The 27,161-nt window shown below is 41.3% G+C and overlaps 2 protein-coding genes across 2 annotated transcripts; both read left to right on the top strand.

The window, feature by feature from the left end:
- The first annotated feature begins 1,150 nt into the window (after positions 1-1,150).
- Positions 1,151-2,092, top strand: LOC142202774 (olfactory receptor 5V1-like). Its single transcript, XM_075273083.1, has one exon. It carries the CDS (start codon positions 1,151-1,153, stop codon positions 2,090-2,092), a length of 942 nt encoding a protein of 313 aa, XP_075129184.1.
- Positions 2,093-25,657: 23,565 nt separating this feature from the next.
- LOC142202771 (olfactory receptor 1G1-like) lies at positions 25,658-26,596 on the top strand. Its single transcript, XM_075273079.1, has one exon. The coding sequence runs from the start codon at positions 25,658-25,660 to the stop codon at positions 26,594-26,596; it is 939 nt and encodes a 312-aa protein (XP_075129180.1).
- Positions 26,597-27,161: the final 565 nt, after the last annotated feature.

The raw sequence follows: 27,161 nt of genomic DNA, 5'->3' as shown, positions 1-27,161 counted from the left end.
GTGGATGCTACACAAAACAAGAGATTAGAACTGACTTCATATCTTGTGAACATTATGCATCTTGTTATGGAACATGATATACTTAGGAACATTCCAACCTTTTCGTCTAAATAAGACAAGAGATCAGAACTGAAAATCTCAAGTTTTAAGCAAGCTACATGACAGGCAGAATGGAGATTTTCAGATCAAGATGGCGGAATGAATGCTAATCTCTCTCTTTACACAGATATTTTCCCCTCACACTGAATATGCCTGCCCTGATCAGATAGCAACCGTCAAGCAGCTTCAGGCCTGGCAAGTGCCAGTGTGGGAGACTGGCTGGGAATTGCAGGTGCTGTTGACTCTGTGTGGGCTAGTCAAGTTCTTCCACACCAAACTCCCCCAACCATGCCTTTATGGACCTTGCATTGTACATCGGGGAAAAGTCATGTTAGAAGAGAAAAAGGTCTTCCCCAAACTATTCACACAAAGTTGCAAGAATACAATTTTCGCAAATGTCCTGGTATGTTGACCAATTGAGGAACTATGGGGCTTAGTCCGACCCCTGGAAATAACCCCATAGCATGATCTCTGCTGCCCTAACATGTATAGTTGGCACAATGCAGTCAGGCAGGTAATGTTCTCCTGGCATTCACCAAACCCAAACTCATCCAACCCACTGCCAGATGGTGAAGCTTCTTACATTACTCCACTGTCAGCATTCTCTCTGTCCCATAGGCCAGTGGTGGAGGGTTGTATATTGTTCTATCCAAACGGCGATTTAAGGCTGCAATATATTTGTCCACATTGTGTATCTCAGTCAATCCTATAGGCTTTGATTGAAGAAGTAGCGCACACACTTGATCTTGTCTCATCTCGCCTTTCCTCGCCTCGTCTCATCTCGTCCTTACAGTTAGGAGCAATGGGGTGGGACGCTCAGGACCCCTGTTCTAATGACTGAAGGAATCTTCAGTGCCCAATCCTATCAGCTATCCTATGAATAAGAAATAAAGGTTTATTGTGTGAAGATTCAATTGAAAGGTTTGGTGGTAAATTCAATTATTTGAGGTTTTATATATTTTTTTTTTACAGTGACTGCAAAATCACAAAAGGTTCAACGGTGAAAATTATAATTAGGTTAAAAAATTGGGGGTCTTTTAACTTCATATAAATGTCTGAAGATGTCAATAACTCCTCCATACAGATGGAATTCCATCTTCTGGCGTTCACCAGATACGAAAATGTTCAGCTGTTGTTTTTTATTGGCCTTTTATCCATCTATTTGCTTTGCGTTGTTGAAAATATTCTTGTCACCATCATTGTATGTCTGACCCCTTCGCTACATACACCTATGTATTTTTTTCTATGTAACCTCACTGTCCTGGACATCATATACGTGTCCGCTGTCTTACCCAAGCTAATGGTGATCACAATCACAGGGAACACCGTAATCTCAAGTATAGGATGTTTCACCCAAGTGTTTTTGTATGTTTTCTGTATTGGAACTGAATTTTTCTTACTCGTGGTTATGGCCTATGACCGATACGTGGCCATTTGTATTCCTCTACGCTATATGCTTATTATGAACCATAAGAAATGCATTATTTTAACAGCATTTTGTTGTAACCTTGGCGTGTTCAATGGAATGATGTACGCTCTGCTCATATCTAAGTTAGCCTTCTCCAGCTCTCGTGATATCAACCATTTCTTCTGCCATATGAGATCAATACTTCAGCTCTCTTGCAGTGACACCACGGCCATTGGGATATTGATCACTGTAGATGGGATTGTTTTAGGTTTCTTTCCATTCACCCTCATTCTTATTTCTTATATTTACATTATTTCAACAATTCTTAAAATCCATTCTATCTCGGGCAGACGTAAGGCCTTCTCCAGTTGTTCTTCTCATCTGATAGTTGTGTTATTATTTTGTTTGCCATCTCTCACTCTTAATATGAAAGCAATGAACAAGTTTTCTCAAGAAAAGGACAAAATGTTATCCATGCTCTACATTGCTGTTGCTCCTATGTTAAACCCACTGGTGTATAGTTTACGAAACAAAGATGTCAGTGAAGCCATCAAAAGACAAATTGCAAAAACAAGAAAAACATGAAAAACATGCAAAATTTTCAGGAACAGGACACAATGCAACCCATAATTTACATTGTGGTAGTACATGTGCATCCCAGACTCTGTTCTGATATTTATAGAGAAGGTCCAATAAAAAAAAATTGGAACAAAACAGAGGATTGGAAAAGTCTCGGTCTTGTGCATGAAGCCTATAAAATGTCCCTTGTACAATATTTTCACTCTGATCCTAAAATTTGCTCATCAGAGCTCCAAACATGTTTTGACACGGAGATCCATCCTGAGGACTCCTAGGAACCTATCTATAAAACATGGTGTAGGACACTGTCAGGGCTCCTAGGAACCTATCTATAAAACATAGTGTAGAACATTGTCAGGACTCCTAGGAACCTATCTATAAAACATAGTGTAGAACACTGTCAGGGCTCCTAGGAACCTATCTATAAAACATAGTGTAGGACACTGTCAGGGCTCCTAGGAACCTATCTATAAAACATAGTGTAGAACACTGTCAGGACTCCTAGGAACCTATCTATAAAACATAGTGTATGACACTGTCAGGGCTCCTAGGAACCTATCTATAAAACATAGTGTAGGACACTGTCAGGGCTCCTAGGAACCTATCTATAAAACATAGTGTAGGACACTGTCAGGGCTCCTAGGAACCTATCTATAAAACAGTGTAGAACACTGTCAGGGCTCCTAGGAACCTATCTATAAAACATAGTGTATGACACTGTCAGGGCTCCTAGGAACCTATCTATAAAACATAGTGTAGAATACTGTCAGGGCTCCTAGGAACCTATCTATAAAACATAGTGTAGGACACTGTCAGGGCTCCTAGGAACCTATCTATAAAACATAGTGTAGAATACTGTCAGGGCTCCTAGGAACCTATCTATAAAACATAGTGTAGAACACTGTCAGGGCTCCTAGGAACTTATCAATAACACATAGTGTAGAACACTGCCAGGGCTCCTAGGAACCTATTTATAAAACATAGTGTAGAACACTGTCAGGGCTCCTAGGAACCTATCTATAAAACATAGTGTAGAATACTGTCAGGGCTCCTAGGAACCTATCTATAAAACATAGTGTAGGACACTGTCAGGGCTCCTAGGAACCTATCTTTAAAACATAGTGTAGAATACTGTCAGGGCTCCTAGGAACCTATCTATAAAACATAGTGTAGAACACTGTCAGGGCTCCTAGGAACTTATCAATAACACATAGTGTAGAACACTGCCAGGGCTCCTAGGAACCTATTTATAAAACATAGTGTAGAACACTGTCAGAGCTCCTAGGAACCTATCTATAAAACATAGTGTAGAACACTGCCAGGGCTCCTAGGAACCTATTTATAAAACATAGTGTAGGACACTGTCAGGGCTCCTAGGAACCTATCTATAAAACATAGTGTAGAACACTGTCAGGACTCCTAGGAACCTATCTATAAAACATAGTGTAGGACACTGTCAGGGCTCCTAGGAACCTATCTATAAAACATAGTGTAGAACACTGTCAGGACTCCTAGGAACCTATCTATAAAACATAGTGTAGAACACTGTCAGGGCTCCTAGGAACCTATCTATAAAACATAGTGTAGGACACTGTCAGGGCTCCTAGGAACCTATCTATAAAACATAGTGTAGGACACTGTCAGGGCTCCTAGGAACCTATCTATAAAACATAGTGTAGAATACTGTCAGGGCTCCTAGGAACCTATCTATAAAACATAGTGTAGAACACTGTCAGGGCTCCTAGGAACTTATCAATAACACATAGTGTAGAACACTGCCAGGGCTCCTAAGAACCTATTTATAAAACATAGTGTAGAACACTGTCAGGGCTCCTAGGAACCTATCTATAAAACATAGTGTAGAATACTGTCAGGGCTCCTAGGAACCTATCTATAAAACATAGTGTAGGACACTGTCAGGGCTCCTAGGAACCTATCTATAAAACATAGTGTAGAATACTGTCAGGGCTCCTAGGAACCTATCTATAAAACATAGTGTAGAACACTGTCAGGGCTCCTAGGAACTTATCAATAACACATAGTGTAGAACACTGCCAGGGCTCCTAGGAACCTATTTATAAAACATAGTGTAGAACACTGTCAGAGCTCCTAGGAACCTATCTATAAAACATAGTGTAGAACACTGTCAGGGCTCCTAGGAAATTTTCTATACAATTTCTAGATCTAGCTCACAGTCAAAGTGAACTTAACATTTATGTCTATTGAAAAATGAAAGGAAAGCAGAAGATACAAACTCAGCTTTTATCCATATACAGCGCTGACACTTTTATGTGTTTAATATTTAAAATGCCCCAGAAATTATCCATTTATTAGGTAAATGTGTCTACTTGTGGTTTTTTGACAGACATGATTATATTGCAAAATGCAATGGTTTTGTAGAAAAATTAGCCCATTTTGTTGGCTTGTAAGTGCTACAGGGGCTTATTGCTATTTCGGAGACAAATTTGTGGCTTTGAGCAACTTAAAATAAGTGATGAAAAATTGGCATTTCAAAAAATAAAATAAAATTACCCTGAAATGGGAACAAATATGATTTTCTTTTTTTGAAATTTTATGTACAAGGACATTGTGTTATTCATCCTAACTACAGTGAAGCAACAACATTGGTTCCGCTGTCAACGCTGCCAATTTGTAGTTGACATATCCAGCGGGATACTTGCTGCAGGATACAGCACAGAAGCTCCTTTTGCTTTGTGGCTCTTCCTATCCAGTCTCATTAATGGTAAAATTGCATGGCAATACTTCACCTTACACCCATGGAACAAGAGGGAGGAGGATGAAGAGAAGTGGAAGTGATGGCTTGTTCTGGTGAAAATGGTGGGAAGCGGTCCAGATAGGAGGATCCAAAGAAGGTGAATGAGCCCTGCATGGTTTCGGAATAGGACCTGCACAATCTGTGTGGAACTAACTCCTGGCCTTGCTGCAATTCTGTACTGTGGCCACTGCCGCTCAGAACCCAGTAGTTAAGTGCATACAAATCCTCGCTGTTTTATCCATTGTGAGGGTCGATGTTACCTCTAATGGAGGCACCACATTATGTTTATGCTAGTACTATCCTGCTAAGCATCGACTTGAATCTGACAAACTGGAATTTGCCAAAGTACATGTTGACAAGCCATAAAGCTTCTGGAAGAATGTCCTATGGACAGATGAGCAAAGATCTAACTTTTTGGCAAAGCACATCAGCTCTATGTTCACAAAAAGAATAATGAAGCATATCTTGAAAAGATCACTGTCCTTACTGTGACACATGGAGGAGGCTCTGTTATGTTCTGGGGCTGCTTTGCTGCATCTGGCACAAGGTGTCTTGAATCTGTGCAGGGTACAATGAAATCTCAAGACTACCAAGGCATTCTAGAGAGAAATGTGCTGCCCAGTGTCAGAAAGCTTGGTCTCAGTCGCAGGTCATGGGTCTTACAACAGGATAATGTCCCAAAACACAGCTAAAAACACCCAAGAATGGCTAAGAGGAAAACACTGGACTTCTATGAGCCCTGACCTAAATCCTATTGAGCATCTTTGGAAGGAGCTGAAACATGCCGTCTGGAAAAGGCCCCCTTCAAACCCGAGACAACTGGAGCAGTTTGCTCATGAGGAGGCCAAAATACCTGCTGAGAGGGGCAGAAGTCTCATTGACAGTTACAGGAATCGTGTGATTGCAGCGATTGCCTCAAAAGGTTGTGCAACAAATATTAAGTCAAGGGAACCATCATTTCTGTCCAGGTCTATTTCATGAGATTTATTTATTTTTGTAAATTCTGTGGAAACGAAAAGCAATGTCTGACTTTCATTTATTCATTTTCATAGAATTTTTATTTATTACTTTTGTCAGATTCGAGTTATTTCTGTGACCATTGCGGGATTTTCTTTCATTAAACAATTTTGTCCACGTGTGTATCTTTGCTACATGTAAGGCTCTGCAGTGACACATGCTGTAATTCCTAGATATCTCATGCCATACTCATTGTGTAGGTATGTGATGTTATTTTGTTACTTCTTATTGAAAATAAAACATTTCAGTATTACAAAAAATAAAAAAAACATTGACCCAGTGGACTGTGAAAGCCATGTATCATTCTTGTCCATAATTCCTGCTCCATGTGTTGACAGTGGCGTGCACCTTCACCTAGACTGGTGTATCCAAGGAAAGATCCACACCCTCCAAAACATAGTGATATAAAGCAAGGACAGCTTTTCTAGAGAAATAATGGCAGCTACTAGAGATGAGCGAGTAGTATTCGATCGAGTAGGTATTCGATGGAATACTACGGTATTCGAAATACTCGTGCTCGATCGAGTACCACTCGCTGTTCGAATTTAAAAGTTCGATGCAGAACCAGCATTGATTGGCCGAATGCTATACAGTCGGCCAATCAACACTGGTTCTTCTCCTACCTTTAGAAGTCTTCTCCGTGCAGCTTCCACGCAGCATCTTCCAGCTCTTCATTCACTCTGCCAGGCATCGGGCCTGGGCAGAGCCGATTGCGCATGTCCGCTTGTAGTGCAGGCATGCGCAGTCGGCTGTGCCCAGGCCCGATGCCTGGCAGAGTGAATGAAGAGCCGGAAGATGCCGCGGGGACGCTGCACGGAGAAGACTTCTCGGAGCATCCAGCCCGACCCTCACTCGTGGACTTGGTAAGTATAGTTTGATCAAACGTTGCCTACCCCTGAAACGAGCATTTTCCCCCCATAGACTATAATAGGATACCTGGATAGCACACTGACCTAGCCAAAGGTCATGTGAAAGGAGCCTAGATGTGTTTTTAAGCAGGCTAGACTGGATTGGGTGAATCCATGAATAATAAATGTCAAGATAACACAGATTCTTATTTTGGGTCAGCAATGGATGCTTTACTAGTAGTACATGGTCACCAATCCTACTTTGCCGCAACTTTTTATTTAATATAGTAAGCTTCAAGATAAAGTTTACTACTGTTAGAGTTAAGTCCTCCATCTTTGTATTTTGGCAGCCATCTTGTGCTCTTTCACATATAAACTGATTTTTCTTCTTAAGTCAAGGAGGCCCTTTGTTAGACTTTAAGGAATGTGATAAGGAACGTTAATGCATAGGTTGCTAATCCTTATCTCTCAAGGGCCTCATTTTGAGAAGATACAGCTGACTTTGTATATCTCTTACCTCCTTTACATGATGTATGGACACATAACCAACAAAAGTATTAATCTTATGGTATCTGGGCACTCTGTCATATTTTATGGTATATGAAGGTCACTTAGAGTATATAGACACAGGGTCTATGGAACATGTCATCTTATCTCTTTTGCCATGATATATACATATAGACAGTCTGGGATGTTAGCTCACACAAGTATTTTGAATCCTTCTTTGTTTCATGGGAAAGTCCATCCCAGTTCTGAAAATTATAATGAGATGCAGATTATAATGAGCCTCAGCCAATAGCCATGTGCCAGGCTTGTCTTATATCTCTATAACCAATCGTGTTGTACCTGATTAGAATAGCCAAGCCAGCTCTTTGTCTGTAATGTATTTAAACTACCTTTTTCTTATAATAAATCAGAACTCTCTTGATACACTACCATCTTGTGTCTTCAATTAGTTCTCCAGGCTTAAAGAGAAATGGCTGCAGTCCATCTAGGCCTGTTAATTAATTATCTAATTTGGAACTCTGCAACATACTCTTATGAGGACACTTTAATGTCCCCAACAAATCTGGCGTCCCTGGGTGGGCTTGAGAGATAAGGAGAAGGTTTGCTGATCTCCCGGACAACCAGTGATTACAGAAGTTCCTGGGACCACAGATCCTAAGTCAGCAGCAGCAAGGTAAGAGCTTTTATCTTACCAATTTGATCTGTGTTTCTAAGGACTTTGTTTTCCTGTCCGAGTGTGAGGTAAACACATATGTTCCTTATATAAACATCTCAAGCTTTTTGCAAAGAACCTAAGAGCAGTATGTTGTATGGGTGTTGCTAGATAGGAACTTGGGCTGAAATTGTTACCTGATCTGTTGTGGTTGTGAATTCATTGTATTCATTTGTGTTCTGTGGAAAGTAAGTAGTCACGTGACAAAGGGACATAGTGATCCCTAAAAGAAACCCCTCCATCTGACCTTAATTAGTCACTTTTGATTTAGATACAGTAGTATCTTGGAAAAAGAGGGCAGGAAAAAGGCAGAGGGACCTTAAAAGTCACTTTTGATTTAGATACAGTATGTATAGTGTGCTGTATCTTGGAAAAAAAGGACAGAAGGGAAGGAGGGAATCCTCTAAACTGATCTTTAAAGTCTCCATTGAATAAGATACAGTATATGTTATACTGAGGAAGTCTTATAGGAATTTGGGGCAGGATAAGACAGTGGGAAGGAGGAGAGTAAAGAATTCACGCAGAACAGAATGGGAAGGATGCAGAGTCAGTCAGTTTGTAAATAAGCTCAAGAGCTAGTAGAAGAGATGGAAGTAGAGCCGTGGAGAAAGGCTGTAGCAAATTGTTGAAGTCAGAATGTTGTTGTACTGGACTTCTGAATAGTAGTCATTGGTCAGGAACTGGCTCCACTCATGGATAGTTGGATAAAATTAAGTAAGGATGGTTTCAGAAATAAGGTATTAAGTGTTTGTATATTTTCCTTAGTATAAGGGACTGTATAGTGAGCACCCACTCACAGTCCAGCTAAAAGGGTTAATGTGGTCTGCATTGTGTTGTTAGCAGCTATATATGAGTGGTAACTAGATAAAGATATAGGGAGAGTCCGCTGAAGTATATTGTGGCAGACTACTCACCAAGGTAGTAGATTCTGGGTGAAATCAGGTCTATAATGCTTTGAAAAACACCATGATTGTTGAAGCATTTATGCAAGGGAAAAGAATGTCTGGAAAGATGTAATGTATGGAGAATTATAAATATATGGTTTAATAGTTTGTAACTGTATAGGGTAAGCTGTTTTTCGCAATGTATGGATTGATCTTTAACCCCTTCCCGACATGCGCCGTAATAGTACGGCGCGTGTCGGGTCTGTAACTATGGCGACCGCCCGGGAGCCGGGCGGCCGTCATAGCCGCCGGGTGTCTACTGCTTTAAGCAGTAGACAACCGGCTCTAATGCCTCCGATCGGTCCCGATCGGAGGCATTAACCCCTCCGGCGCTGCTGTCAAAGGCGCCGGAGGCGCCATTTTCCCAGTGGCGCATGGGCGCCGCCATTTTGGCAGGGATCGCCGGCTCCTGGAGCATGCTCCAGGGCCGACGTCATGTTGCCATGACAGCCGGGAGCCTTGTTAAAGGCTCCCAGCCGGTCTGCAAATCCTCTCTTTTGCAGGCTGGTGTATACAGCCTGCAAAAGAGATGATGATTTTTTGCAATGCATTGCAATGCATTAGCATTGTAATGCATTGCATTAGTGATCAGACCCCCTGGGGTTCAACACCCCTAGGGGGTCTAATAAATGCAAAAAAATAAAATAAAAAAAAAGTAAAAAAAAATATAAAAAAATATAAAAAGTATTAAAAGTTCAAATCACCCCCCTTTCCCTAGAACACATATAAAAGTAGTTAAAAACTGTGAAACATATACATGTTAGGTATCCCCGCGTCTGAAATCGCCCGCTCTACAAAGCTATAAAAATATTTTTCCTGTTCGGTAAACGCTGTAGCAGGAAAAATAGTCAAAAGTGCCAAACCGCCGTTTTTTCACTGTTTTAATTCTGATAAAAATTTGAATAAAAAGTGATCAAAGCAATAACATTTCCCGAAAATGGTAGAACTAAAAAGTACACCTGGCCCCGCAAAAAAAGACGCCCTATGCATCCCCGTACACCTATGTATAAAAAAGTTACGGCCGTCGGAATATGGCAACTTTTAGAAAAAAAATTTTTTAACACCGTTTTGGAATTTTTTTTAGGGGTCAAAATGTAAATAAAACCATATAAATTTGGTATCCCTGGAACCGTACCGAAACACAGAATACAGGGGACAGGTCATTTTGGCTGCACAGTGAACGCCGTAAAACCAAAGCCCGTAAGAAAGTCGCAGAAATGCATTTTTTCTTCAAATCCACCCCATTCTGAATTTTTTCCCTGCTTCCCAGTACATTATATAGAATAATTAATGGTGGCATCATGAAGAAAAAATTATCCCGCAAAAATTAAGACCTCATATGACTCTGGGAGCGGAGAAATAAAAAAGTTATGGGGTTTAGAAGGAGGGGAGTCAAAAACGAAAAACGAAAATCAAAAAATGCCATCGGCGGGAAGGGGTTAAAAGACTTGTGTAAGGTTATTGTGATGTGTTACAGTGGTAAAAACTTTGATTGGAATCTTGTAAAGGAAAGTGTTAAAAAGTTTGGCCCTCAAGGCAAATCTCAGATATAGTTTACGAAGTTCTGAACATCTGTGGTGATTATAAAGTGGGGTTTGCTATGAAAATATTCAAAAAGTTGCATGGTGTTCAAAGGAACATGGTTGGGCATACAAAGGGTTAATCTCAGTCAAATGTACTGACTGTGTATACAGGGATATATCCAAGTATATGATGGTCATGTTATATTCTGTTTGTCTGTTATTGTCATTTAAACTGTTGCATCTGAAAGAAAGGGAAGAAAAAAAAAAGATGATAGTGAAAAGTTTTGAATCTCTATAGCATGGGTATGGGAGATCACGCAGGGGGAACTGGCCACTCCCCTTTCGTCGCCTCCGCAATCCACAAGTTGGGGTTTTATCCCAAGTTACAATTTTTGTGCAAGAGTTCAGGGAACAAAGGATATTCTGATTTTGTTTATGTGTCTATGTTCAATGGTTGTGTGTTAAACTTGTGTTGTAACTTTATACTGTGTCCTGTTCTGTTAATTATGCTAATCACACCTTTCTTTGTCTCAGCAGTATATATATATATAACCACACCTATACTGTGTAAACATTCACTATCCGCCATTAAGGATTGGGTATCATTGTTCTACAATGGAATGCAGGAGGAAGGGTGTCGCCCTAGTGTTTCGACGGATTTAGCATCACTATAGTAAGATATGTGTGAGCCTGCATGACGTGTTAAACACAATATAGTAAGAAGTGAAAAGTTTCTGTGAGCCATGCCCGGAGCCCTTGTACCTGTTCCAGAGATTGCAGGATAACTATATGATATAACTAGAACTTTAGTAACTACTAAAGGTGAGACAGTGTAAGTACGTGCTTGTGTGTATAGTTACTTCTCTTCAGGATGGCCCGGGGAATATCTGGTGAAGAAAGCCATCACAAACGGGGCTGCAGATAGATGGCTACTAAAGAAGTAGTGTGTCACTTGTATTTGTATTTTCTGTAAGGTACCCTCCTGACAGGAGAATTGGTTTTAGCCCATAGCAAACTTACTTTGGGTCAGCCCCTAGGTTAGAGTTGTATTATGGTGTACTGACTGACTATGTGATGTCTTGGCAAAAACATTTGACTAATGTATGGCTTTGAGTTTTCTCCTCCCTCTCAAATTTTAAGTTATTGGACGGGACCTATTCATTTGAGACAATGGATTGATGGTGATAAAGAGACACGTGAGAAAAACCTTGGACCCAAGAGTTGATGGTCCTTCCAAGTGCTGCTGATAACCAGTGTTTCTATGAAACTTGAAGGAAAACCTAACTGTATCCATGCTTCACATTGCAAGGAAGAATCTACACAAAAAGTGATGAAGATTCTCCTGATGTTACTGTTACAGATGGTCCTGGCAATAAGCCTGCATAGAACATTTGACAATGAGTGGGACAATAAGTTTCTTAAACATCATACGATCTTGAAGGAAGATTTGAATGTGTCAGATTGTAGGATATGTACTCATAGCCCCATATTAGCCTCAGACATGTTATATATAGCTGTTTTCATGACACAACAGGAAATGTTTGAAGTATGTAGTTAAGAAGATACCACCTTATATATTAGGAATGATACATAGTATCAGCAAGTCGCAGTAATAATCTTATGTTTCTTTTGCTTGTTTAAACTATTACAGTGTTTATGCAACCGGATGAAAAATACAAAACTTGAGAGGCCAGACCCCTAATAAGGATTTTTTTAGATAAAGGTTGAAATGCAGAAAAACACATGTAGGGAATCTGGGAAATCCGGCAGTGGACATTAGGTCACTGAAGTACTTACATATTAATTTCTGTATTCAACCATCTCATAATGGGGGAAATGTTAGAGTTAAGTCCTCCATCTTTGTATTTTGGCAGCCATCTTGTGCTCTTTCACATATAAACTGATTTTTCTTCTTAAGTCAAGGAGGCCCTTTGTTAGACTTTAAGGAATGTGATAAGGAACGTTAATGCATAGGTTACTAATCCTTATCTCTCAAGGGCCTCATTTTGAGAAGATACAGCTGACTTTGTATATCTCTTACCTCCTTTACATGATGTATGGACACATAACCAACAAAAGTATTAATCTTATGGTATCTGGGCACTCTGTCATATTTTATGGTATATGAAGGTCACTTAGAGTATATAGACACAGGGTCTATGGAACATGTCATCTTATCTCTTTTGCCATGATATATACATATAGACAGTCTGGGATGTTAGCTCACACAAGTATTTTGAATCCTTCTTTGTTTCATGGGAAAGTCCATCCCAGTTCTGAAAATTATAATGAGATGCAGATTATAATGAGCCTCAGCCAATAGCCATGTGCCAGGCTTGTCTTATATCTCTATAACCAATCGTGTTGTACCTGATTAGAATAGCCAAGCCAGCTCTTTGTCTGTAATGTATTTAAACTACCTTTTTCTTATAATAAATCAGAACTCTCTTGATACACTACCATCTTGTGTCTTCAATTAGTTCTCCAGGCTTAAAGAGAAATGGCTGCAGTCCATCTAGGCCTGTTAATTAATTATCTAATTTGGAACTCTGCAACATACTCTTATGAGGACACTGTAATGTCCCCAACACTACATCTATAGGTTGTAAGTCACTTTCAAATACAACAGATGGCGTTAAAGGGGTTGTATCAAAAGAGATAAACCTTTTTAACCCGTTCCAAAGCAGGTGCTCAGGTCTCCTCTGTTTTATACTGAGCTGAGAACCAGCAGCAATGTCCTTAAAGGGGCTCTATCAGCAAAATCATGCTGATAGAGCCCCACATATGCGTGAATAGCCTTTAAAAAGGCTATTCAGGCACCGTAAATGTTATATGAAACTATCCCCCCCCCCCCCCCCGTTTTAAAATAATAACCTAAAAAAGAATGTGCTCTACTTATCGAACGTGCACCCTGGGCGGGCATTCAGAGTGTGTCTTCATCTTCATCCCTGCCTCTTCTTCTTCCGATGTCCTCCGGTCCCGTCTTCCTCCAGCGCTCGCGAACGGCCAGTGATAGCCGGGGCGCATGCGCAGTAGCCGTAGTAGAAGCCGCATGCTACTGCGCATGCGCCCAGGCCGTTTTTTCATATCAGTGTCCGCGAGCGAGCGCTAGAAGAAGACGGGACCGGAGGACATCGGAGGAAGAAGAGGCGGGGAAGAAGATGAAGACACACCCAGAATGCCCACCCAGCGTGCACGATCCGTAAGTAGATAACATTCTTTTTTAGGTTATTTTTTTAAAACGGGGGGGTAGTTTAATATAACATTACCGATGCCTGAATAGCCTTTTTAAAGGCTATGCACACATATGTGGGGCTCTATCAGCATGATTTTGCTGATAGAGCCCCTTTAATCATAGACTATTTGACCCATGAGCAATTGTGACCAAGGGATCTAAACAGCAGCTGTGCAAGGCTGGCCTCCATTTAAATAGAGATCATAGCCTCCAATAGAGTAATATCTATGGGTGGCAGCAGTGGCTTAACTAGGAATGGCGGGGCCCCGTGGCGAACTTTTGACATGGGGACCCCCCCAACCGACACCGACGCTGAAGACATCAACTGACCCCCTCCTCCGCACTCTATTGTGTGCCTTAGTAAGCCCTGCACACAGTATTATGTCCCTTAGTGGCTCCTGCACACAGTATTATCCCCAATAGTGGCCCCTGCACACAGTATTATCCCCCATAGTGTCCCCTGCACACAGTATTATGTCCCTTAGTGGCCCCTGCACACAGTATTATCCCCCATAGTGACCCTGCACACAGTATTATCCCCCATAGTGACCCTGCACACAGTATTATGCCCCATAGTGGCCCCTGCACACAGTATTATGTCCCATAGTGGTCCCTACACACAGTATTATACCCCATAGTGGCCCCTGCACACAGTATTATCCCCAATAGTGACCCTGCACACAGTATTATCTCCCATAGTGACCCTGTACACAGTATTATCCCCCATAGTGGCCCCTGCACACAGTATTATGCCCCATAGTGGCCCCTGCACACAGTATTATGCCCCATAGTGGCCCCTGCACACAGTATTATCCCCAATAGTGGCCTCTGCACACAGTATTATCCTCATAGTGGCCCCTGCACATAGTATTATCCCCAATAGTGGCCCCTGCACACAGTATTATCCCCAATAGTGGCCCCTGCACACAGTATTATGTCCCTTACTGGCCCCTGCATACAGTATTTTGTACCTTACTGGCCCCTGCACACAGTATTTTGTCCCTTACTGGCCCCTGCACACAGTATTATCCCCAATAGTGGCCCCTGCACACAGTATTATCCCCATAGTGGCCCCTGCACACAGTATTATGTCCCTTACTGGCCCCTGCACACAGTATTATGTCCCACTGTGGACACCCATAAACAATTATTATTCTCTGGGGTCTTTTCAGACCCCAGAGTATAATAATCGGAGACCCGGGGGAATCAAAACATTAAAAAAAAAAACAGTTGCTTACCTGTCCCCCGGCTCCTATGCTGTCGGCCGATGCTGTCGTCTTTCATTAATGACGTCGGACGTCACATGACCCGGGAAGCAGGCCGGGTTCATGTGACGTCAGAGATGTCAGACAAGTATGAAGGAGGCCTGTCAGGATCGTGGAGAGGTAAGTAACAGTATTTTTTACGTTTCCTTACCTCTCCCGGTCCGCCGATCATTATACTCGGGGGTCTGCAAAGACCCCCGAGTATAATGACAGTATTTGTGGGGCTCCCGGTGTCACTTGCCGATCCCGGCCCAGCCAGGATCAGCAAGTAAATACAGCCTGTAACGGCCTATTAAAAAAAAAAAAACGCAGCAGTAATGGCTGTCACTGGGCCCCCTAAATGGCCCGGGCACTGTGGCAGCTGCCTCCGCTGCCTCTACGGTAGTTACACCCCTGGGTGGCAGTTGGTTACTATAACTGTCAGGAGCCAACTGAAATAAAGTACTCTGAGGTACTCTGCCAAGGTCAATAAAAGGATATATTCCTTTATATTAGTATTAGGTGGATGGCCCAGGGCTGTAGCAGATAGCACAGCACTACCTACCTGACAGTAGATACCCTAATAAAAAAAAAATATTAGAAATGATTGGTATAATGGTGGGGGCAAGAGAAAAAAAATTGTAGTTTGGAGGCAGCAAAAAGTTCCCTTTAAGCCATACCTTTTCCCAAACAAGCCACACCCATTTCTTTCAAGCACCTCCCATCAGACTTCAAAAGGAACAGAAACTGTCAGTAAGTGTCTTACACATTGGGTTGGTGCATGGACCAGAATTCATTTTCAACAGTAAAGTTACCCCAGTGTATGTATTACATATCACATTATACTGTATATAACATGTAACATTGCTTCATCTTGTGTTCATGGTTTATACAGAGATCACAATTGAACAAACTGTTGCGTTAATCTATTTTTGTATTAAACCAATTACCAACCTCCTAAAGGAATCAATGTTGACATTTCTCAGTGGACCCCGCACCCTAGAGACAGATATAACATTATATAAGCCAGCTTTTATAAGTACAGCATCAAAGCTCATCACATCTTTGTATGGTTTTGTCCAATAATTCAATTGTAATCTTGTCTCTTCAAAGAATTTTTGCTGAATAATGTGCAGAAGGTTTTAGGTATTTTCTACCCTTATTCGGTTCTTTCTCACGTGTGCAGTATTTTGGTGTATTTTCAATACTCTGTATGTTTCATTAGTTTACATCACGTATTTTTTTGTCCATATGTTTTGAGATTCTTCACTTTTAGACAAGATGGAGTTTTGAGTTCTGTTCCAGGAAGCAGTATGGAGAAAGGATAACTCATTATGTTCCTCGCCAATGTCACCATAAAACTACTGTCTGCTACAAAATGTTCTACATGGTCAACATTTTTGGAAGTAGATTGAGGTGGGTTCATAGATATTGAACAATTGTTCAATCCATGACAAATATCAGTTAAGCCGTATCTCTGGGAAGACAACATGAATGACTGTCCAAATGGAAGCTCCAACCATGACTTTTACATTATCGCCTTCTCAATGTCTTCATTGGGCCAACTTGAGTTCTCTTTTGGAATTTTGGTTATTTATTTGATTACTATGTTGGGAAACTTGACCATAATTTTTCTTGTATTTCTTGTACCAAAATTTCACACTCCGATGTATTTCTTCTTGTGTAACCTTGCTGTCATAGATGTCACATCCATCTCAACCTGTGTCCCAAAGTTACTTTTTATCACCTTGACTCAGGATCACAAGATCTTTTTTAGTTCCTGTATGACACAGTTATTTTTCTTTGTCTTATGCGCTGATGGTGAAATCTGTATTCTGACGTCAATGGCCTATGACCGCTACGTGGCAATATGTAAGCCCTTACACTATCACACTTTAATGAATAAGAACGTCTACATTGCAATGGCGGCCTCCGGTTGGCTAGTTGGTGTCCTAAATTCTCTATTACATACCCAACTTACATCTACTCTCCAATTCTGCTCTTCACATGAAATTAATAATTTTTTCTGTGATCTAAATTCAATGCTTGCACTTTCCACCACGAACACTCAAAGCCAGAAACTCATCATATTCTTGGAAGTTTGTTCTCTGTTCCTTGCACAATTCTTACTTACCGTAATCTCTTACGTCTTTATCTTCTCTGTGATCTTGAAGATCCGTTCCTCGGCAGGACGTATGAAAGCTTTCTCCAGCTGCGCCTCCCACCTCATCACTGTTATATTATTCTATGGACCCGGTTTGTTCTTGTACATGAAACCTGAATCTGAAGGCTCTAAAGATCAGGACACATTGTTATCGATGCTTTATCTTATTCTAGTTCCGATGTTGAATCCTCTGGTTTACACTCTGAGGAATAAGGAGGTTTGGGCGGCCATTGTAATGATAAATCAAAAGATCTTACGGCTCTAGCTCATATTACAAAGATTGACTAAGCATTTTTGTTTCTTACAGATGTAGCAATGATGACTCGAACCATCATGTAATCCTATGTCACTAATGTAGTGCAATTCTCTTTTTAGTACAATATCCATGTTATGCAAATAGGAGTCTTTTGTTTTTGAGAAAGGTCTTCAGGCAAAGCACAGTTCGGCTCCATTGTTTGGCCAAAAGAAACTACAACTGCAAGAAGTTACAAAAAGAAACTGATGATGATATTGATTTGATTTTGTTGGTTGGTAGGGTTGAGCAATCGGGATTGGAAAAGATCGGATTCCGATTGGCGATCGAGTAAATTTCATGATCGCGATCAGAATTCCAATCCCGATCTTTTCCTACAGGATCAAGGTCGGAGGTTATCTCAAGATTGGCTCAACCCTAAAAGTGACTTTTCCCAAAGAGAAGCATCGACTAGGGTTGAGTGATTGGGATTGGAAAACATCGGATTCCGATTGTCGATCGAGCAAATTTCACGATCGCGAACAGGATTGGGATTGGCTGGAAAATGATTAGAAATCGGATTTTAAAATCGATCCTGAAATCTCAAGATCACCTCAACCCTATTGGTTGGTTTGTTGCACTTGGCTGCATTATAGCTTGAGTAACTCACCATAATAGAATCTACTATGCAACCGGGACCCCACGTGGAAAAAAATCACAGCATTTTACAGTCAGAACAAAGTGTATGGGATTCTAGCGAAAATTGCACTGCGGACTTGCCACGATTTCCAAAACTGTTGTGGTTTTGGAAATCGCATCAGGTCAAATATGCCTATGGAAACGCCGACGGTTTCCCTATAGGTATAACAAAGTCCGCAGAGGAAGCCTCTGTGAACTTTCTGTCTAAAGCGCTGAGGAAAGAACCGTGATGCCTTGCCACCGTGGTTTTTCCCGCAGCGCTTTTTTGCTATGGGATTCCACGTAGGGCCTTAGCCTACCGCAGTGTTTCACAGTCCAGTACAGTCTAACGAATCCCATCCACACAATGCGGAAAAATGCGTTCTGTAATTTCCAAAACCATTTCAGATTTAGAAATCTCAGCATGTTATTTATACCTACTGAAATGCCGGCAGTTTCCCTATAGGTATAATGGAAGCAGAAAGTCCGCGGAGGAAATTTCTGCGTACTGTCTGTGAAAAATGTGGAGGGAAAAAACGCGATGTGATGCCGCTGCAGTTTTTCCCGAAGTGCTTTTTTGCTGTGGTCTTCTACATGGAGCCCCGGCCTTAAGGGTTTTTCTGTTTGTTCTTTTTTTCTGTATCTAGGTGTTGTGAATTATAATGTGAGTGCTTCTATTGGTACGTAAAGTAAATTATTCCAATGTGAAAATGCAAATTTTTTTTTTCCCATGAAAATTATACATTGACATTTCCCATTTGGTTAATGAATCAACCAGTATACAATTTGTTGTATCTAGTTTTGTCAAACAGCCCAGATATAAGATCAGATGTGCAGGTAAAGGAACATCTTGTACCAGTAACCATCATAGGTTAACACTTTAAAGCCCATTCACATAAAGATTTTTCTCTGATTCTGGCCCCCTTCTCATTGTATTCAAAAGAAGGCAAAGATTGGAGCAAGACTCCCAACAAAATAAGTGTCCTGTAGATTTTGCTGCGGATAGAGTCACAAATTACTACAAATATTGGTTCCAAATTTATCCCATTCCAAAAGAGTTCATAAGCCCACTCTGACCCACCGAATTTCCATAACATTGAAGAAGTCGAGAACCATTCGCTATACTCACTGGCACTCACACCGATCACAAGTGTTTTATTTTTAATTGTCTACAAATTTAACACTGACTATGTTCATGGGAACAAATGGAGAAATTTTAGGATGGGCTGAAGTTACAAATAAAATGCATTTGCGCCATTTTCTTTTGGGGTTTTGATTTACAGCATTCAATGTCTAACCAAAACTGGACTCGAACTGGATCATAGTCCCTAGATGTAAGTCTAGGAGACAGAGATATGAGGCATCATGGTGGCACTCATGTGTTGTTAGTACTTAGATGCCTCAGTTATATGTGACCAAGGTATCTAAAGGTTTAATGCCGATGATCAGAAAGGACTTAGGACCATAGCTTTACTTCTAAGTCTCTTCTGTGTAAGGCAATGGTAGCCCTGGTAGTTATGGTGTCTACTTAGCTACTGAGTAGTCGCCATGTTTATAGTCCAACATCCACCATAATATTACAGAGAATGTCAGGAAGGCATGGGGCTAGTGGTGTTGTTCAGTGACCTTAGACCTCTTTCATGAATGGCTATCCAACGATGGACTTTCACATAGAGGCTCCCAATTTGCCAAGTTTCTGTGAACCAAACCGCAAAAGGGTCCAGTCTTCTTTCCCAATGCCTTCTAGTCTCTCCTGGCCTTGAGGTGACATCAATGACCCCAGGTCACCACTGAAATCAATTTTGGTGTTGCTGTGGTCATGACAGAGAGCACCAAAGCTCCATGTTGTCAAGTTACTTACGAGGCCTAATCACAGGCCTCAGTAGTGACCTCGGTCCATTGGATCCTGCAGTGGAGCTCTGCAGAACTAACAAAAAGTGAGTGTGAGGAGTCTTAAGGAGTCTTAAGTATAATAATATAACTCTTGGCTCAGAATGGGACCACAATTTGCAGGTTTATATTCTTGAAATTAATCTCTCCCATCATTACTCAGGAGTTTTGTTTTTTTTTTAATATTTTAAGTTTTATTGAGGTATAAATTTACAGAACAAGAAAAACATAGCTGACAAAAAGTATGTCAAAGCAGAGCTTGAATCATATAAAACAATCAGTTAGAGCATAAGCTCCGCCACATGTAATTGAAATGTATAAGTTGCAGTCTGTGGAGGCACAGTATCAATGCCTAACTCCGAAGTGTAGTAGTAAGGAAGTACGAAAGAATGGAACTGAAGGAGAATGTTGAGTAACTAATGGCACTCTTGGCCAACTGTACTATTGGAAGAAAGGTGTGAGACAGCGGGAGAGAAGGGGGAGAAATGTGGGGGGGAAAAGGGGGGAAGGAGGAGGGGGCCTCTCGGTGGGACAGTGAAGGGGGGAGAGGTGGGGAATAAAGCGTGAAAGAGGGAGAGAATTCATATCGACATTGGGATTAACAAAACACACACAGCACATAGGAATAGGACTGAATGAGAGAGAGAAAGAAAAGAGGGGGGAAAGAAGTGGGTGTAGAAATGGGCAGTAGTGACTCTCAATGCTATATGACCAAAAGACATAGTGTCCTCAAACAAAAAGATTTTTCCAAGGGGTCCAGATCTTTAGAAATTTGTCGTGAGCGCGAGCTTGCCAGCTGGTGATTTCCTCAAAGCGTGCGATTTGATTTACTTTCTCCACCCATTCTAGTTTTGTAGGGGGTTCAACACTCAGCCACTTGTTAGGGACAATCGAGTTCGCTGCCGATAGCAGAAAGGAGATTAGATTTGTCTTGGAGGGACGGTAGTCAGAGGATGATAAAGAGAGGAGGACCATCTGTGGGGTGAAAGTAAAGGAGGGAGAAGTGATCGACCTAATTGTAAGCTGCACATCCTGCCAAAAACTCAGTATAGCCGGGCAGAACCACCAAATGTGAGACAGAGAACCACTACTAGCGTTGCACCTCCAGCAAGTATCTGAAGACGCCAATTTCATTTTATGTTTCCATTGTGGGGTACGGTACCAGCATGTCAGTAATTTGTAATGGGTTTCCTGAAGACGGACACATCTCGAGAATCCCTGTGAATGTGATAGGATCTGAGACAATTGTTCGTCTGAGAAGGTGCGCTGGAGTTCTATTTCCCAGGATGTTATGAAAGAAGGTTTGGAAATTTTAGGGGGGTTCACAAAGGTTGGAAGAACATAAGATGTTTTTCGTATTAGTTTAGCTTGTGAGGCTAGAGCTCTTTCAAATGGAGTGAGAGCAGTTCTTAATGTGTTGGCAGAGAACCACTCTCGGACAATGGAGCGGAGATGAGTCTCATGCAGGAAAGAGAGAGGTTTATCGGATGCAAAGGAGTTCAATCTGACTAGGTCTGGTTGTAATGAATCATCTAGCAAGTCCAACAGGTAATGAGACGATAGGTGTCGCCACATGGTGGAGTATGCCGATGTGCATTTCCCGAGAAGGTTGGGTAAGAGGGATATAGGCAACAACGGGGAAGGTGATGGAGCTAGGTGGTCTCTCAATAGATGCCATGTTTCACATGCCCCCAAAAGAAGTTGGTCTAAGTTCCTTGGTCTATACAACCAAAGGGTGGCCAAGGCACGATGTCCAAAAGTCGCAGTGGTTGCTTGAAAAATAAGGGAAGAGGAATTTGGAAAAGCAAGGTCCATCCATCTCTTTAATTGGACAGCCTTATAATATTCCTGTACATCCGGGAGGCCTACTCAGGAGTTTCATCAGGTTTATGTACAAAGGACGTTTGGATAAATGTATCATCCTTATGGGGTTATTACATCATGTGAGGCAAACCAGTTTTTCTTTATCTGAGGTGTCACCATGTTCTCTTACTGTGACTTGGATCGGTGGGGAAAACGGTCAAAGATGTGATTTCCCCTTCCTAGGTGCCTTCTCACTAACTCCTTTGGTGAGTCCCTTTTGGTTCTACAGATTGTTCCACAAGCCCTAGTAACAATGGCATGATGGCGATGGTTAGGTTAAGACCCCTTGTAGCGAAACACATTTTACAATGTGTGTCCACAACATGGAGCTGTAGCCTAAAAGGGGGAAAAGGTGCAAAAGTTATCCGAGTAGCGCTGGTATTTATTACTTAGTAGACGCCACATCAAGTCATAGACTACTTTGCTGGGTTATGTATCAAGTAGAGAGAGAACGCAATGTTTTTGGAAATTGCAACGTTTCTGTTGATTCTATTCTTCTGCAACGCATGGATGGAGTTCTGTGGCATCCCATCCACTTTGTACTGACGGTAAAACACCATGTTTTTTGCCAAGTTTACACCGGCCTCATAAAGCTTAGTGGACATTTCTAGGGAACATTCCCTTCTTCATAAAGTAGATGTTTTATTCCATTTATTCCATTGATATAGAATGTATTTTAATTAAATTTATTTACCAGTAATAATTGCCAATTAGAAATTACCGATCATTACTGAAAGATAAACACATGCCTAAAGAGAATAGACATATGGCTTCTCCAGAGAACGATAGCTTGGAATATCATGTAGAGGAGGAACTATATAAATCCAGTACTGCAAGGAAAGATCTCTCATATGACAACACGTGGGCGCATCTTCAGGTAAAAAAAATGGTTTTGTTACATGAATTTAGCCTCAATGTATTTTTAGTGCTTAGATAACAAAAGTTGTACAAATTCTAGATGATAATGAAATTTTGCAAAATGATATAAAAAACATGACTTAATGCACAATTTCTGCCTCACTTCCCAGATACTTGCTACAAATAATATCTATATTTGCTGAGAGTTTGTCCTTCTGGTTTTGTATACTCTTGTTGACCTAAAAGTATTACAAATCTCAAGAATGTAAAAAGAAACAATACTGAGCAAGCCATAGCGTGATTCTGTTAGGTAATGGTCAGGTAATTGAGAGAGGAATATGTCTCACCTTATGGAGTTGTGAAATGGTCACAACTCCACAATGTACAGTGGCATCAACTTGGCAGAGGGCCATTCTCTGGACTGGGTAAAGCTGCAAAGTTCCTCGCAACTCTCGGGTGTATGTGGAATGAACCAAAGGACGGGCAACACAGATCAATGTTGGCTGTTCCTGGGGGAGAGTGGAGGAGCTGGGTTCTGTCCCAACAGCCTGAACGCTGAACTATTACACCTGAGGAAGGGCATTGCTTACGCCTTAAATGGTATTGAACTGAGTGCCTACAGGTCTGTTATATGCCGGTGTGCAGAGACTTGGTACCATGATATGAGCCCTGGACTAATAATACATTATTGAGAACAATGGACCGAAAAACGAATATAATGATGGATACAGATGGAGCACAAGCCATCATCAAACAAGATGGAAGCTTTTTGTTATTGTTTCAGACGGAAGATAAAATTTACCTTTCGCCTAAGTAAAAAACTAGAGAGAAGAAAGCTTCCGCCTAGCGTTTTTTTAATATTACAGTGAATGGTGGAGGCAGACTGAGCATGCGCCATCTGTATCTGCCACCATAATAATTTCTCATTCCATTGGCTGATACTATGGCAGATCAGAGCAATGGACAAAAATGAAGTTGCTGTGAACTTAGATTCTGCCTTTCGCAAGACGTTCATATTTTTATTGGTTTTGGGTGGATTTCTTCACAGTTTATTACACTTAGAATCCAATATTATATTGTTTTATATTAACACAAACGTTTTGAATGTGTTATTTTAAAATTCTCAAATTTTTTAATTTTCATTTTTATTGAGGTAGAAACAAAGAAAAAATTCTGAAAGATGCCAACTAGAGATGAGCGAGTAGTGTTCGATCGAGTAGTACTACTAGTACTAGTACTAGTACACTACTAGCTGTTCGAAGTTTAAGGTTCGATGCAGAACCAGCGTTGATTGGCAGAATGCTATACATTCTGCCAATCAACGCTGGTTCTTCTCTTACCTTTAGAAGTCTTCTCCGTGCAGCGTCCCCGCGGCATCTTCCGGCTGGAATTCACTCTGCCTAGGCATCCGGCCTAGGCAGAGCCGACTGCGCATGCGCAGTTGGCTCTGCTCAGGCGCCAGGCCGGGCAGAGCCGACCGCGCATGCACAGTCGGCTCTGCCTAGGCCCCGATGCCTGGCAGAGTGAATTCCAGCCGGAAGACGCCGCTGGGGCACTGCGCTGGGAGAAGACTTCAAGGGGAATCCAGCCTGACCGTCACTCGTGGACTTGGTAAGTATAATGTTATCAAATTTTGCGTACCCCTGAAACAAGCATCCCCCCCCCCCCCCATAGACTATAATGAGGTTCGAAATCCGTTCGAACAGCCGAACAGTGTGCGGCTGTTTGAATCGGATTTCGAACCTCGGACATTTTAGTGTTCGCTCATCTCTAATGCCAACTATTTGTTAAAATTCTGAAAATACATTTTTAGTCTAAAGCCCCATGTTGCAGAAATATAATTTTTTATTGTGGATATTGCTGCGTTTTTTTTAAGCCAAAGTTATAAGGCGTTGCGGGAAAAACCACGTCGGCAACACATCGCTGTTCTTCCCACAGTGCTTTAAACATAAATTCCAAAAATACTAGTTTAGAAACTGGTATACAATGTTTGACCTACTTTATCTTCTGTAAATGTAATCAAATTTTTTTTTTTATGTCTAGGAAACCCACGGACCCACAGCTTCCAGCAGTGGGCAAAACGCGGCATTTCTGTCCCGTGGGGCCCCGATCTAAAAGAAATGCAATATATAAAGGAATCTCTTAGACGTTTCCCATCTGTTAAATTCATTCTTGACTTTGGTTCAATAAACCACAGCAAAATTGACAACAAAAAAATGCTGTGTTTCCGCAATGTGGGGCCATAGACTTTGACAAAGGTGAATTTGGAATGAAAATGTGGAACTGCAACATAAGGGGTAACTTATCAAGATAGGTGTTTTCTACATCAGTTGTGATTTCCCCTAAGGCCCCTTGCGTACTACCGTGGGGTGGTTCAGTGTGCTTCTTGATCTTTGCAGGCCGATGGTTGGGGCCACAAAACTCAGGATAGCTTCTATTTCTGTTAATTTTGCAGCCGTACTTCCGTGATTCGTATTCATTGAATGAATAGGGCTGTGAAAACATGGCACAGTGCACGGATGACATCCCTGTGCTGTCCCTCTGCCGGCCATGCCGTTCAATCATGGTCAGCAGCTAGCACACAAGTTGTGTGCAACCAGCCTAAGCCAGCGCAAGGTGTCCCCAATTTATTAGGCACATATTCTGCCTTCCATAAAACAGTCAAATATACTAGGGGCTGGTGTAAATTTCCGCCATAATTTGATATTTGATATTAAATATCTTTTCCCCGGGCAAACGCCGCACGCCCACTTTTCACAAAATTAACACAATTTGGGTCAAAAATAGTCATGTACCAAAATATACAATTTTTATCAGTGTTTAGAGACTGGTATACAATGTTTGATAAATTCTCCCCATTGTATGACCTTCTTTATCTTCTGTAAATGTAATCTAATCCATGTTTATGTCTAGGGGACCCATGGACAAAATTATTCAAGAAAAACTAAAAAACAACGTATCCCTAACTGTATAGGGGATTAAAGGTCATAATACTTGATGTTTTCTGGAGGACTTCTGACTAGGTGCCAATAACTTCATGAACTGTACTTGAAGTTTGGTGTAGCCTTCAACTTACATTGATGGAGAATGAGACAGATGTTTTTGACTTTTATATTGTAGCATTTTCAAAAGTTCTTTGTCAAAAATTCTCCTTATTTCCCATATTTCTCTTCCTCTACCTCATATGTCTACTATGGAACATCTTAATAATTGTGATTATTTTTATAGATCTTCATTTTCAGAAACCAATGTATTTTTTCCTACGTAACCTCTCCTTTGTAGACGTCTTGTACAGCTCAGTGGCACTTCCAAAATTAATGGACATCATTATTACTGGTAATAACCGGATTCCATTTACCGCTTGTTTGACACAAATGTACTTTTTCAATTCCTTTGCTTGCACAGAAATTTGGTTGTTGACCATGATGTCTTATGATCGCTACGTTGCCATCTGCTTTCCATTACATTACATGTTCCTCATGCAGAAGAGGAAGTGTGTCCTACTGGTATCCGGGTGCTGGATCTTTGGATTTTCCAATTCACTTGTTGTTACAATATTTGTGTCACGTCTGTCCTTCTGCAGATCCAGACACATCAAGCAGATATTTTGTGATGTTAAAACATTGACAAAGATTTCTTGCGGTGATATCTATGAATTTCAGACAATGATACTGGTGCAGGCTTTGGTTGGGTTATGTCCTTTCCTCCTTATTTTGATGTCCTACAGTAAAATTTTAGCAAATATTCTAGGTTTAAGTTCCATTGGACAAAGGAAAAAAACTTTCTCCACTTGTACCTCTCACCTTACCATCCTTCTAATATTTTTTGGGACCTTACTCTGTATGTACGTGATACCACCATCAGATTCCTCAGAGGAACTTGACCAAGTATTTTCCATCATTTACCTAGGAGTGATGCCTACGCTGAATCCTCTTATTTATAGTTTAAGGAATGAGGAAGTTAAAACCGCCATATCTAATTTTCTATTCAGTAACATAGGTCACAAAAGATGTAAATAATAGGATAAAAACTGTGGTGTCTTCAGATGTGCATCATAGTGCTCTTGGGCCCAGATGAAGGACATTCTTGATGAATCATGTCAGCTATGGGCTTCTCCCAGACCTCATGGGCCGAGTGGAATGGCATCCATCCCTCCACCTCTACTTTCCATCCCCCACTCCCATCTTGCTGTCTGCTGTTTTTGTCCCCCCCCCCCATTTATTTTTTTCCCTGTGCCTGTGGCCGCCTAGCCCTGGTCAGTGACATGTACATTAGTGATCACAGAGATGCTTAGCACTTGTTGGCCCTTTTGCCTTCACTCTGCGGTCCAGTTCACCCCAAACCATCTCGACTGGGTTCAGGTCTAGTGACTGTGGAGGCCAGGTCATCTGGCGTAGCACCCCATCATTCTCCTTCTTGGTCAAATAGCCCTTACACAGCCTGGAGGTGTTTGGGGTCATTGTCCTCTTGAAAAATAAATGGTGGTCCAACTGAACGCAAACTGGATGGAATAGCATGCCGCTGCAAGATGCTGTGGTAGCCATGCTGGTTCAGTATGACTTCAGTTTGACTTCAGTATGACAC

The sequence above is a fragment of the Leptodactylus fuscus genome, chromosome 5 (assembly GCF_031893055.1).
Source record: "Leptodactylus fuscus isolate aLepFus1 chromosome 5, aLepFus1.hap2, whole genome shotgun sequence".
Lineage (NCBI taxonomy): Eukaryota > Metazoa > Chordata > Amphibia > Anura > Leptodactylidae > Leptodactylus > Leptodactylus fuscus.
This window is presented reverse-complemented; position numbering and strand designations above follow the sequence as displayed.